At 39.9% G+C, this 14,818-nt stretch overlaps 1 protein-coding gene across 7 annotated transcripts in view; it reads left to right on the forward strand.

Moving 5' to 3' along the window:
• The window catches only part of pmfbp1 (polyamine modulated factor 1 binding protein 1), an 829,187-nt gene that overhangs the window by 293,226 nt on the left and 521,143 nt on the right, over positions 1 to 14,818 (forward strand). For 6 of the 7 annotated variants that reach the window (XM_072595986.1, XM_072595983.1, XM_072595987.1 and 3 more), the window contains 2 exons: positions 5,302 to 5,448; positions 11,952 to 12,041. In XM_072595986.1, the coding sequence (XP_072452087.1) occupies positions 5,302 to 5,448; positions 11,952 to 12,041 (237 nt within the window). The remainder of the gene's footprint in view (positions 1 to 5,301; positions 5,449 to 11,951; positions 12,042 to 14,818) is intronic. The other variant, XM_072595985.1, reaches the window with a different exon arrangement.

Here is a 14,818-nt window from a genome sequence, read left to right on the forward strand (position 1 = left end):
TCGACCCGCAACATTAACTCTGATTTCTGTCTGCAGATGCTGCCAGACCTACTGAGCTTTTCCTGAAATTTCTGGCTTTCTTGCACCAAATCAATCTTTAACATCTGGATATTCAATACCAATGTTTTGTTAAATGTAGATATTATGGGAGAAATGTTAGGAATGTTTATTCAAATCAAATTCAGAAGTGTTTTATGTTCAGCAATTAAATAAATTCTACGTTGAAGCTAGTAAGTCACATGATAATATTACCAGCTAAAAGCAGCCAATCCATCGTTTGGTTAATGAGCTGATAGGTGTAGTGGCCCATATCCTGCATATATTCTGGATCTCCACGAGAATTGAAAACAAAGCGCTATTTATTGTTTGCTCACATGGTGGTACTATGGAAGCTTAATAGGATTTTCACTGTCAGAATGTCATGCTGCTGCAAAGCATATGATTCCCAGGACAACAGTCAAAACATCAATTAAGCCCTGTAGATGTGATGGTAAAAGGAAAATATCTCAGGTGTGAGTACTGTAAAGGAGAGCTTTTGGCATTAATGGCATTGTATTTTACAGTGCTTTTGTAATCTTTAAACTTATTTGTAAATACTTTCCAACTTAAGTTTGTGATATCTACAAATTTTGCAGCGTACATTTGATAAAAATAAAGTTAATCATATCAAAGTAGAGCTCTCCACAGACTGGAGTCTTCACAAAGGAAGGTGGTTGTGGTTGTTGGAGACCAGCCATCTCAGCTCCAAGATATTTCTCTACGAGTTCCACAAGGCAGTGTTCTAAAAAGACTAACTTTCAAAACTTTAACAATGAGCTTCCTCATAACACTAAACACTAAAAAGAGGCCTAACAGGGAAGCAGGTAAACTCAGGGCATGGTTAGGAACATGTGACTGGGAATTCATAGCAATTACAGAAACATGGCTCAGGGATGGACAGGACTGGCAGCTTAATGTTCCAGGATACAAATGCTACAGGAAGGATAGAAAGGGAAGCAAGAGAGGAGGGGGAATGGCATTTTTGATAAGGAATAGCATTACTGCTGTACTTAGAGAGGATATTCCTGGGAATACACCCAGGGAAGTTATTTGGGTGGAACTGAGAAATACGAAAGGGTTGATCACCTTATTGGGATTGTATTCTAGACCCCCTAACAGTCAGTGGAAAATTGAGAAACAAATTTGTAAGGAGATCTCAGTTATCTGTAAGAATAATAGGGTGGTTATGGTAGAGGATTTTAACTTCCCAGGCATAAACTGGAATTGCCATAGTGTTAAGGTTTTAGATGGAGAGAAATTTGTTAAATGTGTACAAGGAAGAGAAGGTGCAAAACTTGACCTACTCTTGGGAAATAAGGCAGGGCAGGTGACTGAGGTGTCAGTGGGAGAGCACTTTGGGGCCAGCAACCATAATTCTATTAATTTTAAAATAATGATGGAAAAGGATAGACCAGATCTAAAAGTTGAAGTTCTAAACTGGAGAAAGGCCAATTTTGACGGTATTAAGCAAGAACTTTCAAAAGCTGATTGGTGGCAGCTGTTCACAGGTAAAGGGATGGCTGGAAAATGGGAAGCCTTCAGAAATGAGATAACAAGAGTTCAGTACATTACTGTTAGGATGAAAGGAAAGACTGGAGAAATTGAGATTTTGGTTAAGAAAGGGAAGGAAGCATATATATAAACAGCAGTATAAACAGTAGAGACAGCAGAGCCCGCGTGAATCCTTCAGAGTATAAGGGCAATAGGAGTATACTTAAGAGGGAAATCAGGAGGGTAAAAAGGGGACATGAGATAGCCTTGGTAGATAGAGTTAAGGAGAATCTAAAGGAATTTTATAAATGCATTAAGAACAAAAGGATAACTCGGGATAGAATTGGGCCCCTCAAAGATCACACAAGGTAGCTATGTGTGGAGGTGGGGGAGATATTAAATGAGTATTTTGCATCAGTGCTTACTGTGTAAAAAGACATGGAAGATGAAGAATGTGAGGAAATAGATGGTGACATCTTGAAAATGTCCATGTTACAGAGTTATGATTTGGAGGTGCCGGTGTTGGACTGGGGTGGACAAAATTTTAAATCACACAACACCAAGTTATAGTCCAACAGGTTTAGTTGGAAGCACTAGCTTTCGAGGCGCTGGCTGTTCATCAGGTGGTTGTGGAACATGACCATACGACACAGAATTTATAGCAAAAGAGTTACAGTGTTATGGAGTTGTAATGATATATTAAACAACTTTAGTTAAAAATCACACAACACCAGGTTATAGTTCTTAAATAAATTTAGATTAAATCTTTCATCTTTTAGAATGGTGGTTTAGGTTCTTTAATATGTTATTTCCCGCATTACATTCTCAAGGTGGTGTCAGCTTATCTAATAATAGGTGTCATCTCAACTCAGACAATGCATTAAATGTGTGAAGGTAAAGTTTGTATCAATGTTGAATCAATTCTTTTTTCTAAAGTGGGGCTTACAGAACTTTACATAGCTTTATGTAGTTTTTGAGCAAAATAAAATACAATTCTGCAAATACAAATATGACAGAGGAGAAGGTGGTGGATGTTTTGAAAAGCATAAAAGTGGAGAAGTTCCCAGGACCTGATCAGGTGTACCCTAGACCTCTGTGGGAAGCTAGGGAAGTGATTGCTGGGTGCCTTACTGAGATATTTGCATGATCGATAGTCAAAGGTGAGGTGGCGGAAAACTGGAGATTGGCTAATGTGATGCCACTATTTAAGAAAGATGGTAAGGAAAGGCCATGGAGCTATAGACCGGTGAGCCCGACATCGATGGTGGGCAAATTGTTGGAGGGAATCTTGATGGACAGGATTTACATGTATTTGGAAAGGCAAGGACTGATTAGGGATAGTCAGCATGGCTTTGTGCATGGGAAATTATGTCTCACGAACTTAATTGAGTTTTTTTAAAAAGTAACGAAGAGGATTGATGGGGGCATGTGATCTATATGGACTTTAGTAAGGTGTTTGACAAGGTTCCTCATGGGATACTGGTAAGCAAGGTTAGATCTCATGAAATACAAGGAGAACTAGCCATATGGATACAGAAGGTAAAAGACAGAGGGTGGTGGTGAGCATTGCTTTTCAGACTGAAGACCTGTGACCAGTGAAGTTCCACAAGGATTGGTGCTGGGTCCACTGCTTTTTGTCATTTATATAAATGATTTGGTTGTAAACATTGGAGGTATGGTTAGTAAGTTTGCAGATGATACCAAAATTGGTGATGTAGTAGACAGCGAAGAACGTTACCTCAGAGTACAAGGGATCTTGATCAGATGGGTCAATGGGCTGAGGAGTGGCAGATAGAGTTTAATTTATATAAATGTGAGGTGCTACATTTTGGACAATTGGATCAGAGCAGGACTTACACACTTAATGGTAAGGTCCCAGGGAGTGTTGCTGAACAAAGACACCTTGGTTCATAGTTCCTTGAAAGTGGAGTCACAGGTAGATAGGATAGGCATTTGGTATACTTTCCTTTATTGGTCAGAGTATTGAGTACAGGAGTTGGGAGGTCATGTTGTTGCTGTACAGGACATTGATTAGGCCACTTTTGGAATATTCTGTGCAATTCTGGTCTCCCTCCTATCGGAGGAATATCACAAAACTTGAAAGTGTTTGGAAAAGATTGACAAAGGATGTTACCAGGGTTGGAGGATTTGAGCTATAGCTGTATAGGCTGGGGCTGTTTTCTCTGAAATGTCGGAGGCTGAGGGGTGACCTTATAGAGGTTTTTAAAATCATGAGGGGCATGGATAGACATGGCTTTTTACCTGAGGAGGTGGAGTCCAGAACTAGAGGGCATAGATTTAGGGTGAGAGGGGAAAAGTTTAAAAGGGACCTAAGGGGCAACTTTTTCATGCAGACAGTGCTGCGTGTATGGAATGAGCTGCCAGAGGAAGTGGTGGAGCCTGGTACAATTACAACATTTAAAATGCATCTGTAAATGAATAGGAAGGGTTTGGAGGGATATGGCTGGGTGCTGGCAGGTGGGACTAGATTGGGTTAGGATATCTGGTCAGCATGGACAAGTTGGATCAAAGGGTCTGTTTGCGTGTTGTACATCTCTATGACTCTATGACTCTAAATTGTAGATGTTTGCTGATGAGTGCCCAGTATTAATTTCCAATCACTACTCCTCAAATAATGAAGTTATCTATGTCCGTATGTACCAACACCTAATTATTGTTTCCAATAAGGAAGAAGCTAACCACCTCCCTTTGATATTGAGTGATGCTGACATCATTGAACTTCCCCAGCAGCAACATTCTAGATGTCATCACTGAGAACCTTGAATAAAATCCTTGGCTTCAGAAGTAACTTAAAGATTGTGACTCACCTCTCTGTTTAGAAAAATCAGCAAACGTGTTTTGGTTTAACAACCTTAAAATAGAATTTATGATAAGTTAATTGGTAAATAGTGTTTTGATTACATAGTTACAATAAATTCTTTCATGATCTTTCAAGCACCAGTCAGGATTGTGATTTGATGATCTCCCTTGGGTGGATGAGTGCAGCTCCAAAATACTTTAGAAGCTTTAGTGTATCCAGGGCAAAGCAGCCTACTCAACTGGAACCGACACCAACTTAAAAATTCACTATTTCCTTCACCAGCTCACAGTGGCTGCAATCTGTATCATACAAGATTTACTACAACAACTTGCCAAAGTTCTTTCAAAAGTATCTTCTAAACCTGCGACTCCACTCCCCAGAAGGACAGGAGCAATAAGGAACCCTGACAAGATCCCTTCCAAGTCTCACACCACCCTGATGTGCAAATCTATTGCTTTTTGTTTACTGTCTCTGGTTGAAAGTCTTAGACCTCCCTAGTTAACAGTACTGTGAGTGTACTCACACTACATGGATTGCAATGGTTCAGGAAAAAATACGTTCTCAACACTTTCTCAAGGGCAGTTAGAAGTGAGTAGTAAGTGGTTGTCTTGCCAGCCACACCCACACTCGTTATGAAAAGATATGATTGACAACAGCCAAGGAGCAATAGCTGATCAAAAGCAAGGTGTTATTTTTGTTGGATGTCAGAGCTGATTTAGAAAAGTAGTAAATAGATTAAATTATTTAAAATCTTAAACTTTAATTGTGAAAATATAAGATACATTAGCTACTGTCAAGAAATGAAAGGAAACAATTAAAAGAGTTTTCTTTAGTTGCATCCTCTTTACAACTACATACAATTGCTAATGTTTGGTGAATGAGTTGTTGTAGGGACTTTATTTTGTCTAAAGTAAGTTTTGCTTCCAGTCACTTGTTTCTGATTATTGTAGGTCATTGAAAAAGAACAAAAAATTCAAGATTTACAGGACACCATAACTGAACTGCATAATGAAATGGCTGTAAAAGATTCAGAAAATCTAAATCAGCTTCAGGATATACACCACCTGGAGAGCAAGGTCATAGCCTTGAAACAAGAGGTATGATTCTTGTTCATGAAAGTTAGAAAATGTCTTTTCATCTTATAATTTTAAAATAGGATTTATGATTTTTTAATTATTAAATAAGGCCTTCAATACAAAATTACTTTGAAAATATTGTTTCATTAGGATTTGTTAAATCTTTCTCACAGAGTTTTGAAAAAACCTTCAGTTTGCTCATTTATGGTTTTTGTTTTATGTTTATAAGCTCTTCCTCTCCTGAAATTGTTTATCTAATGGATCACATGATACTTATCTTTAAAAGCAGTTCGTCATTGTTCATGTGTCTGTTTCTTTACGAGATCATAAAAACGTTTTTTTTCACATATTTTATTCCCATCACAGCAAAGCAAAACAAATATTTGACATGGTAAAATATATAGAGATGCACATTAGAGTTTTCATTTTAAAAGCATAACTGATATTAAAACTGCTGACTTTTCTAAATGCTGTCTATTAATCACTTAGATTTTGTAGCTACAAACAAGGGTTTGGGAATCTGACTGCATGATCCCACTGGTGCCAGTACTGTGTAAGCCCTTAAAATGAAATAATGAACTCTTCCAGTCAGCTCTGGCACAGGTTGTACAGTTTAAACTGACTGGCTCCTGCCATGTGTGCACCAGACTGATGCAGAGTGGGTAGGTTGTGCATCAGTTGGGCAATTTGATACAACATTCTGCCACATTAAACCACGCAAGCCTAGTTAACCTTCTTTCCTAGTCACACTCAATTCTAGATTCAGCACTTCACCAACTAGCATGATTGAAATGATCATCCATCCATTTACCGTTTGAAATCCAATTAGAACCCTAGAAACAAAGAAAAAAGAAGTAGACTATTTGACCCTTTGAGCCTGCTCTGCCATTCAATGTGATCATGGCTGATCATCCAATTCAGTACCTTCTTTCAGATTTCTCCCCATTTCCTTTGGTCCCTTTAGCCCTAAGAACTATATGTAACTCCTTTTTGGAAACATTCAATGTTTTGGTGTCAACTGTTTTCTGTGGCAGAGAATGCAACAGACTCACCACTCTTTAGGTGAAAACATTTCTCCTGATTGTTCATCTCTCCTCATTGACAGTTGACTTACTGTTACTGACACAACCGTTTATGGAAGTACAGTATTTCATAATGTTCTTGAAGCAGCATTGCTAATGTGTAAGATTTTAAAAGGAATGGTGTGGCATTGTTATGTTAAGAGAAAACCTGATTTAATTATGAGGGATTTGTGCTTTAGAAAATAGTGCTCAGGCAGCAGAAAAGGCAAGTAGTTTTCAAATGGAGGAGGTGAAGGCGGATAGTCAATGGAACACCCTACCCACCATAGGTCTTGAGAGAGCACTCCAACCCTATCTCGACTAAGAGCAGTTCGTGAGGCACTTGTGTTTTAACAAGCAGAAGGTGACTGATTGAACCACCTCCTGCAAACCAGATGCAACCTCATATCAGAGCAAAGATGGCACTTCAGTGGCTGTCAAGTTTACTGTTCCCCTCAATCTCTATGCCAGTAGATCCAGATTAATAGTGCTTGACTGTGTTGGCAACGGTGCAAAGGATTCTGATTAATTCTGAGCTATATGCTGAGTGGCAGGTTGTTCTGGGAATGGCACATAATAAGGTGGGGCTAAGTGACCTTTGTTAAATATGGTGAGAAAACCTGCATCATTGTGGAAATCCCTCCAAAAAGCTCAACAAACTCAGAGTCGGGCTGTGGTTCCCATAAAGCATCATGTCATCATCAAGGTCACTGTTGTTCCCCACTTTTCACTTGACCTGTTACAGATCGATTTTTTTTTAGCTAAATTTCTGAAATAAAAGCCCTCCAACAAATAAATGTTTCTAACAAAATTCCAGAAACTGTTACAAAACAGATTTAACGACTTTTCTAGAAACCTCACCAATTTATGTTGTTCCCTGTTCTAATATTCCTAAGCTAGTGCTTCCCATTGTTGCTGCACTGTGATGCTTGAAAATTGCTGTGATTCGTGTGAGAATGGGATGAGACTATAGTGAGGTGAAACAGTAGGAGACTTGTGAGAATTGGTGGGGATGGAATGGGAGAGGGCAAGCTACTAAGTCCATAGAATTTTCGAGTGAAAACCACATACTTGTCCATGGAATTTTGTGAGACAGTAACGTAACCTCAAGGACAAGGCCATAGTTTAAAAAAAAATGAAATGACTTAAATGGGACATTCATAAGAACATAAGAACTAGGAGCAGGAGGAGATAGTTCAGCCCTTTGAGCCTACTCCTCCATTTAATGCATTTACAATGGACCTTATCTCATCCTCAACTCCACTATTCTGCCTGTTCCCTAGAACTTTTCAACCTATTACTAATTAAAAATCTGCCTATCTCTTCCTTAAATTTACTAATGTCTCAACATCCACCACATTCTGGGGTAGTGAATTTCACAGAATCATGACCATTTAAGAGAAATAAGCCCTCCACATCTCTGTCATAAATCTGCTATCCCTTATCCTAACAGCCTCTCATTCAGATTGCCCCACATGAGGAAACATCCGCTCTAAGTTCACTGTGTCAATTCTCTTTGCATTTTATGTATCTCAACTAGATCTTCTCTCATTTTTGTAAACTCTAGAAAGTATAAGTCCAAATTACTCAATCTCTCTTCATAAGACATACCCTCATCTCTGGAACCAATCCAGTTAACTTCCTCTGAACTGTTTCCTATGCAAATATAGCCTTCCTCAAATAAGAGGACCAAAGTTTTATGCAGTATTCCAGGTGTAGTCTCACTAATGCCTTGTATAGTTGCAGCAACACTTTCCTACCTTTATACTCTATTCCTTTAGCAATAAATGCTAAGAATCCATTTGCTTTCCTTGAGAAAGCATATTCCTGTCAGGGTGAAAGGGAAGGCTGGTAGGTATAGGGAATGCTGGATGACGAAAGGAATTGAGGGTTTGGTTAAGAAAAAGAAGGAAGCATATGTCAGGTATAGACAGGATAGATCAAGTGAATCCTTAGAAGAGTATAAAGAAAGTAGGAGTATACTTAAGAGGGAAATCAGAAGGGCAAACGGGGACATGATATAGCTTTGGCAAATAGAATTAAGGAGAATCCAAAGGGTTTTTACAAATATATTAAGGACTAAAGGGTAACTAGGGAGACAGTAGGGCCCCTCAAAGATCAGTAAGGCGGCCTTTATGTGGAGCCATAGAAAATGGGGGAGATACTAAATGAATATTTTGCATCAGTATTTACTGTGGAAAAGGATATAGAAGATATAGACTGTAGGGAACTAGATGGTGACATCTTGCAAAATGCCCAGATTACAGAGGAGGAAGTGCTGGATGTCTTGAAACGGTTAAAAGTGATAAATCCCCAGGACCTGATCAGGTGTACCCGAGAACTCTGTGGGAAGCTAGAGAAGTGATTGCTGGGCCTCTCGCTGAGATATTTGTATCATTGATAGTCACAGGTGAGGTGCCGAAGACTGGAGGTTGGCAAACGTGGTGCCACTGTTTAAGAAGGGTGGTAAAGACAAGCCAGGGAACTATAGACCGGTGAGCCTGACCTCAGTGGTGGGCAAGTTGTTGGAGGGAATCCTGAGGGATAGGATGTACATGTATTTGGAAAGGCAAAGACCGATTCGGGATAGTCAACATGGCTTTGTGCATGGGAAACCATATCTCACAAACTTGATTGAGTTTTTTGAAGAAGTAACAAAGAAGATTGATGAGGGCAGAGCGGTAGATGTGATCTATATGGACTTCAGTAAGGCATTCGACAAGGTTCCCCATGAGAGACTGATTAGCAAGGTTAGATCTCCTGGAATAAAGGGAGAACTAGCCAGTTGGATACAAAACTGGCTCAAAGGCAGAAGACTTTGGTGGTGGTGGAGGTTTGTTTTTCAGATTGGAGGCCTGTAAGCAGTGGAATGCCACAAGGATTGTTGCTGGGTCCTCTTCGTTTTGTCATTGACATAAATGATTTGGGTGCGAGCATAAGAGGTACCATTAGTAAGTTTGCAGATGACACCAAAATTGGAGGTGTAGTGGACAGCGAAGAGGGTTACCTCAGATTACAACAGGATCTGGACCAGATGGGCCAATGGGCTGAGAAGTGGCAGATGGAGTTTAATTCAGCTAAATGCAAGGTGCTGCATTTTGGGAACGCAAATCTTAGCAGGAGTTATACACTTAATGGTAAGGTCCTAGAGAGCGTTGCTGAACAAAGAGACCTTGGAGTGCAGGTTCATAGCTCCTTGAAAGTGGCGTCGCAGGTAGATAGGATAGTGAAGAAGGCGTCTGGTATGCTTTCCTTTATTGGTCAGAGTATTGGGTACAGGAGTTATGAGGTCATGTTGCGGCTGTACAGGACATTGGTTAGGCCACTGTTGGAATATTGCGTGCAATTCTGGTCTCCTTCCTATCGGAAAGATGTTGTGAAACTTGAAAGGGTTCAGAAAAGATTTCCAAGGTTGTTGCCAGGGTTGGAGGATCTGAGCTACAGTGAGAGGCTGAACAGGCTGGGGCTGTTTTCCCTGGAGCATCGGAGGCTGAGGGGTGACCTTATAGAGGTCTACAAAATTACGAGGGGCATGGATAGGCTAAATAGACAAAGTCTTTTTCCTGGGATCGGGGAGTCCAGAACTAGAGGGCATAGGTTTGGGTGAGAGGGGAAAGATATAAAAGAGACCTAAGGAGCAACTTTTTCACGCAGAGGGTGGTACGTGTATGGAATGAGCTGCCAGAGGATGTGGTGGAGGCTGGTACAATTGCGACGTTTAAGAGGCATTTGAATGGGTATATGAATAGGAAGGGTTTGGAGGGATATGGGCTGGGTGCTGGCAGGTGGGAGTAAATTGGATTGGGATATCTGGTCGGCATGGACGGGTTGGGCCGAAGGGTCTGTTTCCATGCTGTACATCTCTGTGACTCTATGACTCTAATACCTGCTGTACATGCATACTAGTTTTCTGTAATCCATACGCAATGATATCCAGACCCTTTTGTACCAACTCACTATGAAATTACTCTCCACTTAGACAATAAGTTTAGCTATTAGCATTCAGTGGGGGTTACATGCCAGCCATTACTGTCTTGGAGTTTTAACCTCAAAATTTTAGCTGGCAACCCCAATGGGGGTTGCAAGCAACAGTTTAGGAAGCCCTGTCCTAAGCAGGCTATTCTTGTAATTCAAGAACCGTAAAGTGATTACAGCACAGATGGATGCAGCTTGACCCTTCATTTCGATAATAAAATAAAGAACTGTGTGTGTTGGAGGTCTGACATAAAAGCAGACATTGCTGGAAAAACTCAGCAGGTCTGGGAGCATCTGAGGGGAGAAAACAAAGTTGATGTTTCGAGTCCATGGCTCTTCACCAGAACAGTTCCAATGAAGAGTTATGGACTCAAAACATTAACTCTGTTTTCTCCCCACAGGCGCTGCCAGACCTGCTGAGTTTCTCCAGCAATTTCTGTTTATCCTCCCTTTATTTCCATGTTAACTTTCAGCCAAAGTACACAGTTAATTCCAGGCTCTGCAAATATTTTCTCTTCAGGTGTTTATATCCAACTTCTTTTTAAAAACGATGCTTGAATTTGCCTCCACTACACTGTCAGACAGTACATTCTATATCTGAACCTCCCACTGTCTAAAGTATTCCTCATGTTCCCATGGATCTTTTGCTAATCACCTTAATTCACTTTTCCTCTGCTAATTTTCACTGGTAAAGACTGAAGATGGCTTAATTAATGACCTTAAGCAACTGTGAATCTTGATGGAAACATAAATGATTGGGGCACAGTAGTCTGGAACCAAAGCTCTGCCCTGCCTTGGGAAGGCTACCATGACCACAGGATTGAACAGTTTTAGGCCATAGTCACCTTTAAAAGTGAGCAACAGCAATCTTCAGCCACTCCTGTTAAAGATGGTAGGAAAACAGATCATAGAGTAACAGAATTAGCAAGCCTTTTGATAAGGAACACACAATGAATTAAGAAATAGGGTACCAAAGATTTTGTTTCCTGTGTTTGAAAATGAATGCATTATGTTTTTACATTTGGGAGACCTCTTTACATTGTAGGTAATTTCTCTTTATTTGCAAAAGATCACTGATATGAAAGTTGGCTGCTTAGGGTTTGACTGTTCTGAATTCAATAATCAGTAAAATATCATAATCATACTTGTCTACAAATGCAGGTTTTCTGTCACTTTGAACTAATCCGACAAGGTTGTTCAGATTGGCCACTAGATGAAACCTTTCAGGAGGTTCCAAAAATGAGGCTGCTGTTTTTAGAGGAATCAGTGACCTCGTTCTTAATTAAAAATCAAGTGAACAGTCATGTTGGTGATCAAATCCAAATACAATAATAAAACTGTTTTCTAATATAGTATTGATTCCTAATTTGGAATAATTTCAATTAAACACCAATGAGAATGTTTTTTCTCTTTATTTAAGATAATACTTCATATATCTTCTTTTAAATCTTTAAAACTTATAATCAGTTCTGTTGATTTCCTCTCCAGCTATGGCGATCAGAGGAGGCTTTTACCCAACTGAAGAAAGACTTGGAAGAAGTTCGACTTGGTCCCAACAGCGGTTTAAAAGATACATATGTAAGTGTTTGGTTACAGCTCCTTTCTATAGTTGAGCAGCTCCGTGTTTGAAATCCAGTATATCTGTTAACCTTTCTAGTATATAAAATAATCAAATTTATTTGAATCAAGGCATTTTCAGGCATTTAGAAGTTTCTCTTCAAGGTGGAATCTGAATAATTTCAAAAGAACCAAAACAAATATGTTGTAATTCTCAAAGCAACTACACTCAAAAGATTAGATATAACTTTTCTCCAGTAATAATATCAAAGTCAAAAATCACATGACGCAAGGTTATATTCTAACAGATTTATTTGAAAACACAGGCTTTCAGAGCCTCACTCCTTCTTCAGGTTCTAATGAGAGAGGGAGACCTTAGACACAGAATTTATAAGCAAAAGATTAAAGGGTCATATAACTGATGCGAATTAATTGAACACACCTAAGATGGCTGTTAAATCTTTAATCAGTTGGAATGGAGGTGCAGGTTTCGATTAACTAACATGCAAATCCCAAAGTTTCTTTCAAGTCATTACCCTGAAATACTTAAGGTTTTATCAGTATAAAAGAGGTGACGTCACAGATCAGACAATGCATTTTAGTGAGTTTTGAGAAGATTTCCAGCTCAGTTTGAGGTTTTGGATGTAGGTTTGCTCACTTAGCTGAAAGGTTCATTTCCAGACATTTCATTACCTTACTAGGTAACATCTTCAGTGGGTCTCAGGCAAAACAATGCTGAAAATTCCTGCTTTCTATTTATATGTTTGGGTTTCTTTGTGTTGGTGATGTTATTTCCTGTGGTGAAGTCACGTCCTGTTCTTTTTCTCAGGGGATTGTAGATGGAGTCTAACTTGATGTGTTTGTTGATAGAGTTCCGGTTGGAATGCCATGCTTCTAGGAATTCTCGTGCGTGTCTTTGTTTGGCTTGTATTGGGATGGATGTGTTGTCCCAGTCGAATTGGTGTTCTTCCTCATCTGTACGTGAGGATACTAGTGAGAGAGGGTCATGTCTTTTTGTAGCTAGTTGGTGTTCATGTATCCTGGTGGCTAGTTTTCTGCCAGTTTGTCCAATGTAGTGTTTGTTATAGACCTTGCTGATGTCATTTACAAAATACCGTGTAAGGACTGTAACAAACACTTTCAACATTTTCAACGACCACTGAAGATGTTACCTAGTAGGGTAACAAAATGTCTGGAAATGAACCTTTCAGCTCAGCAAGCAAACCTACACCCAAAATGCATTTTAGGTTTGAGATCTTGTTTAGAGTTCGTCTGTGTCTTAACGTGGAGTTAGATTGGTTTTATTTCCAAAGTAGAAATTTATAAAATGTCACATTGACTGACTGCCTATATATTGGGTGCTTTTTGCACAAAATAGAATATATCTGCAAATGATTGCTATAGTTTAAGCATGTGATTGCTATAATTAAGGTAGTTGGTTCTATAGAAGTTAATTAGTTTTCTTTCGAGTTCTCAGTAGTTTCTGCTAACAGCTGACAAGAGTTCTGCTGAAACCTTGTATGGTCAGAATTCAATTTGCCAACCTCTAATTCCAGTCAACCTGCCCAGTTCCAATCTTATCCCATTGAAGTCAGCCAATTTAATTTTCTCACGTGTCATTCTCCACTATCATCCTGAACCTTATGATACAATATCACTGTCTCCTAAATGTTTCCCAACTGTCACTTGGTCCATCTCATTTCCAAGAACCAGTGTATCTTTTCATGCTGGACTAGAAAACTTGATTGTGTGTCATTGCCACAACATCAAAATTCCAGAGGGCAATTTTGTAACTCCCCAATCTTATTTACTATTCTCCTTGTATATACGGCACGGTGGCACAGCGGTTAGCACTGCTGCCTCACAGCGCCAGAGACCCAGGTTCAATTCCAGCCTCGGGCTGTCTGTGTGGAGTTTGCACATCCTCCCCGTGTCTGTGTGGGTTTCCTCCGGGTGCTCCGGTTTCTTCCCACAGTCCAAAAATGTGCAGGTCAGGTGAATTGGCCATGCTAAATTGCCTGTAGTGTTAGGTGTAGAGGAATGGGTCTGGGTGGGTTGCTCTTCGGAGGGTCGGTGTAGACTTGTTGGTCCGAAGGACCTGTTTCCCTTCTAATCTACTTCTACTATACTATACATGCACAATAATCCTGATTTAGACTTAATTTTTTTCTTCCTTACTCTGACTTCACCTACTAAGGAGGTAATTGCATTGGAGGCAGTTCAGCTAAGGTTTATAAGATTAATTCCAGAAATGAAAGGCTTGTCTTTCGAGGGTAGATTGAGAAGTTTAGTCTTATACTCTCTACAGTTTCGAAGAATGAGAGGAGATCTAATTTGAGGTATATAATTTGGGATTTGGGCAGCATGGTGGCTCAGTGGTTAGCATGTGTGGCACGGTGGCTCAGTGGATAGCACTGCTGCCTCACAGCTCCAGGGACCTGGGTTCAATTCCTGCCTCGAGTGACTGTCTGTGGAGTTTACACATTCTCCATGTGTCTGCGTGGGTGCTCCAGTTTCCTCCCACAATCCAAAAATGTGCAGGTCAGGTGAATTGGTAATGCTAAATTGCCCATTGTATTAGATGCTTTGACAGGGGTAAATATAGGATAGGGGAATGGGTCTGGGTGGGTTACACTTCGGAGGGTCGGTGTGGACTTGTTGGGCTGAAGGGTCTGTTTCCATACTGTAGGGAATCTAATCAGGTGATAAAGTAGATGAACAAAGTAAAGATAGAGCAGGTGGAATGAGAGGTCATAGCTTTAGGTGAAGTCGTGAACGATTTAAAACACAGATGAAGA

This window comes from Chiloscyllium punctatum, chromosome 26 (assembly GCF_047496795.1).
Source record: "Chiloscyllium punctatum isolate Juve2018m chromosome 26, sChiPun1.3, whole genome shotgun sequence".
Taxonomy (NCBI): domain Eukaryota; kingdom Metazoa; phylum Chordata; class Chondrichthyes; order Orectolobiformes; family Hemiscylliidae; genus Chiloscyllium; species Chiloscyllium punctatum.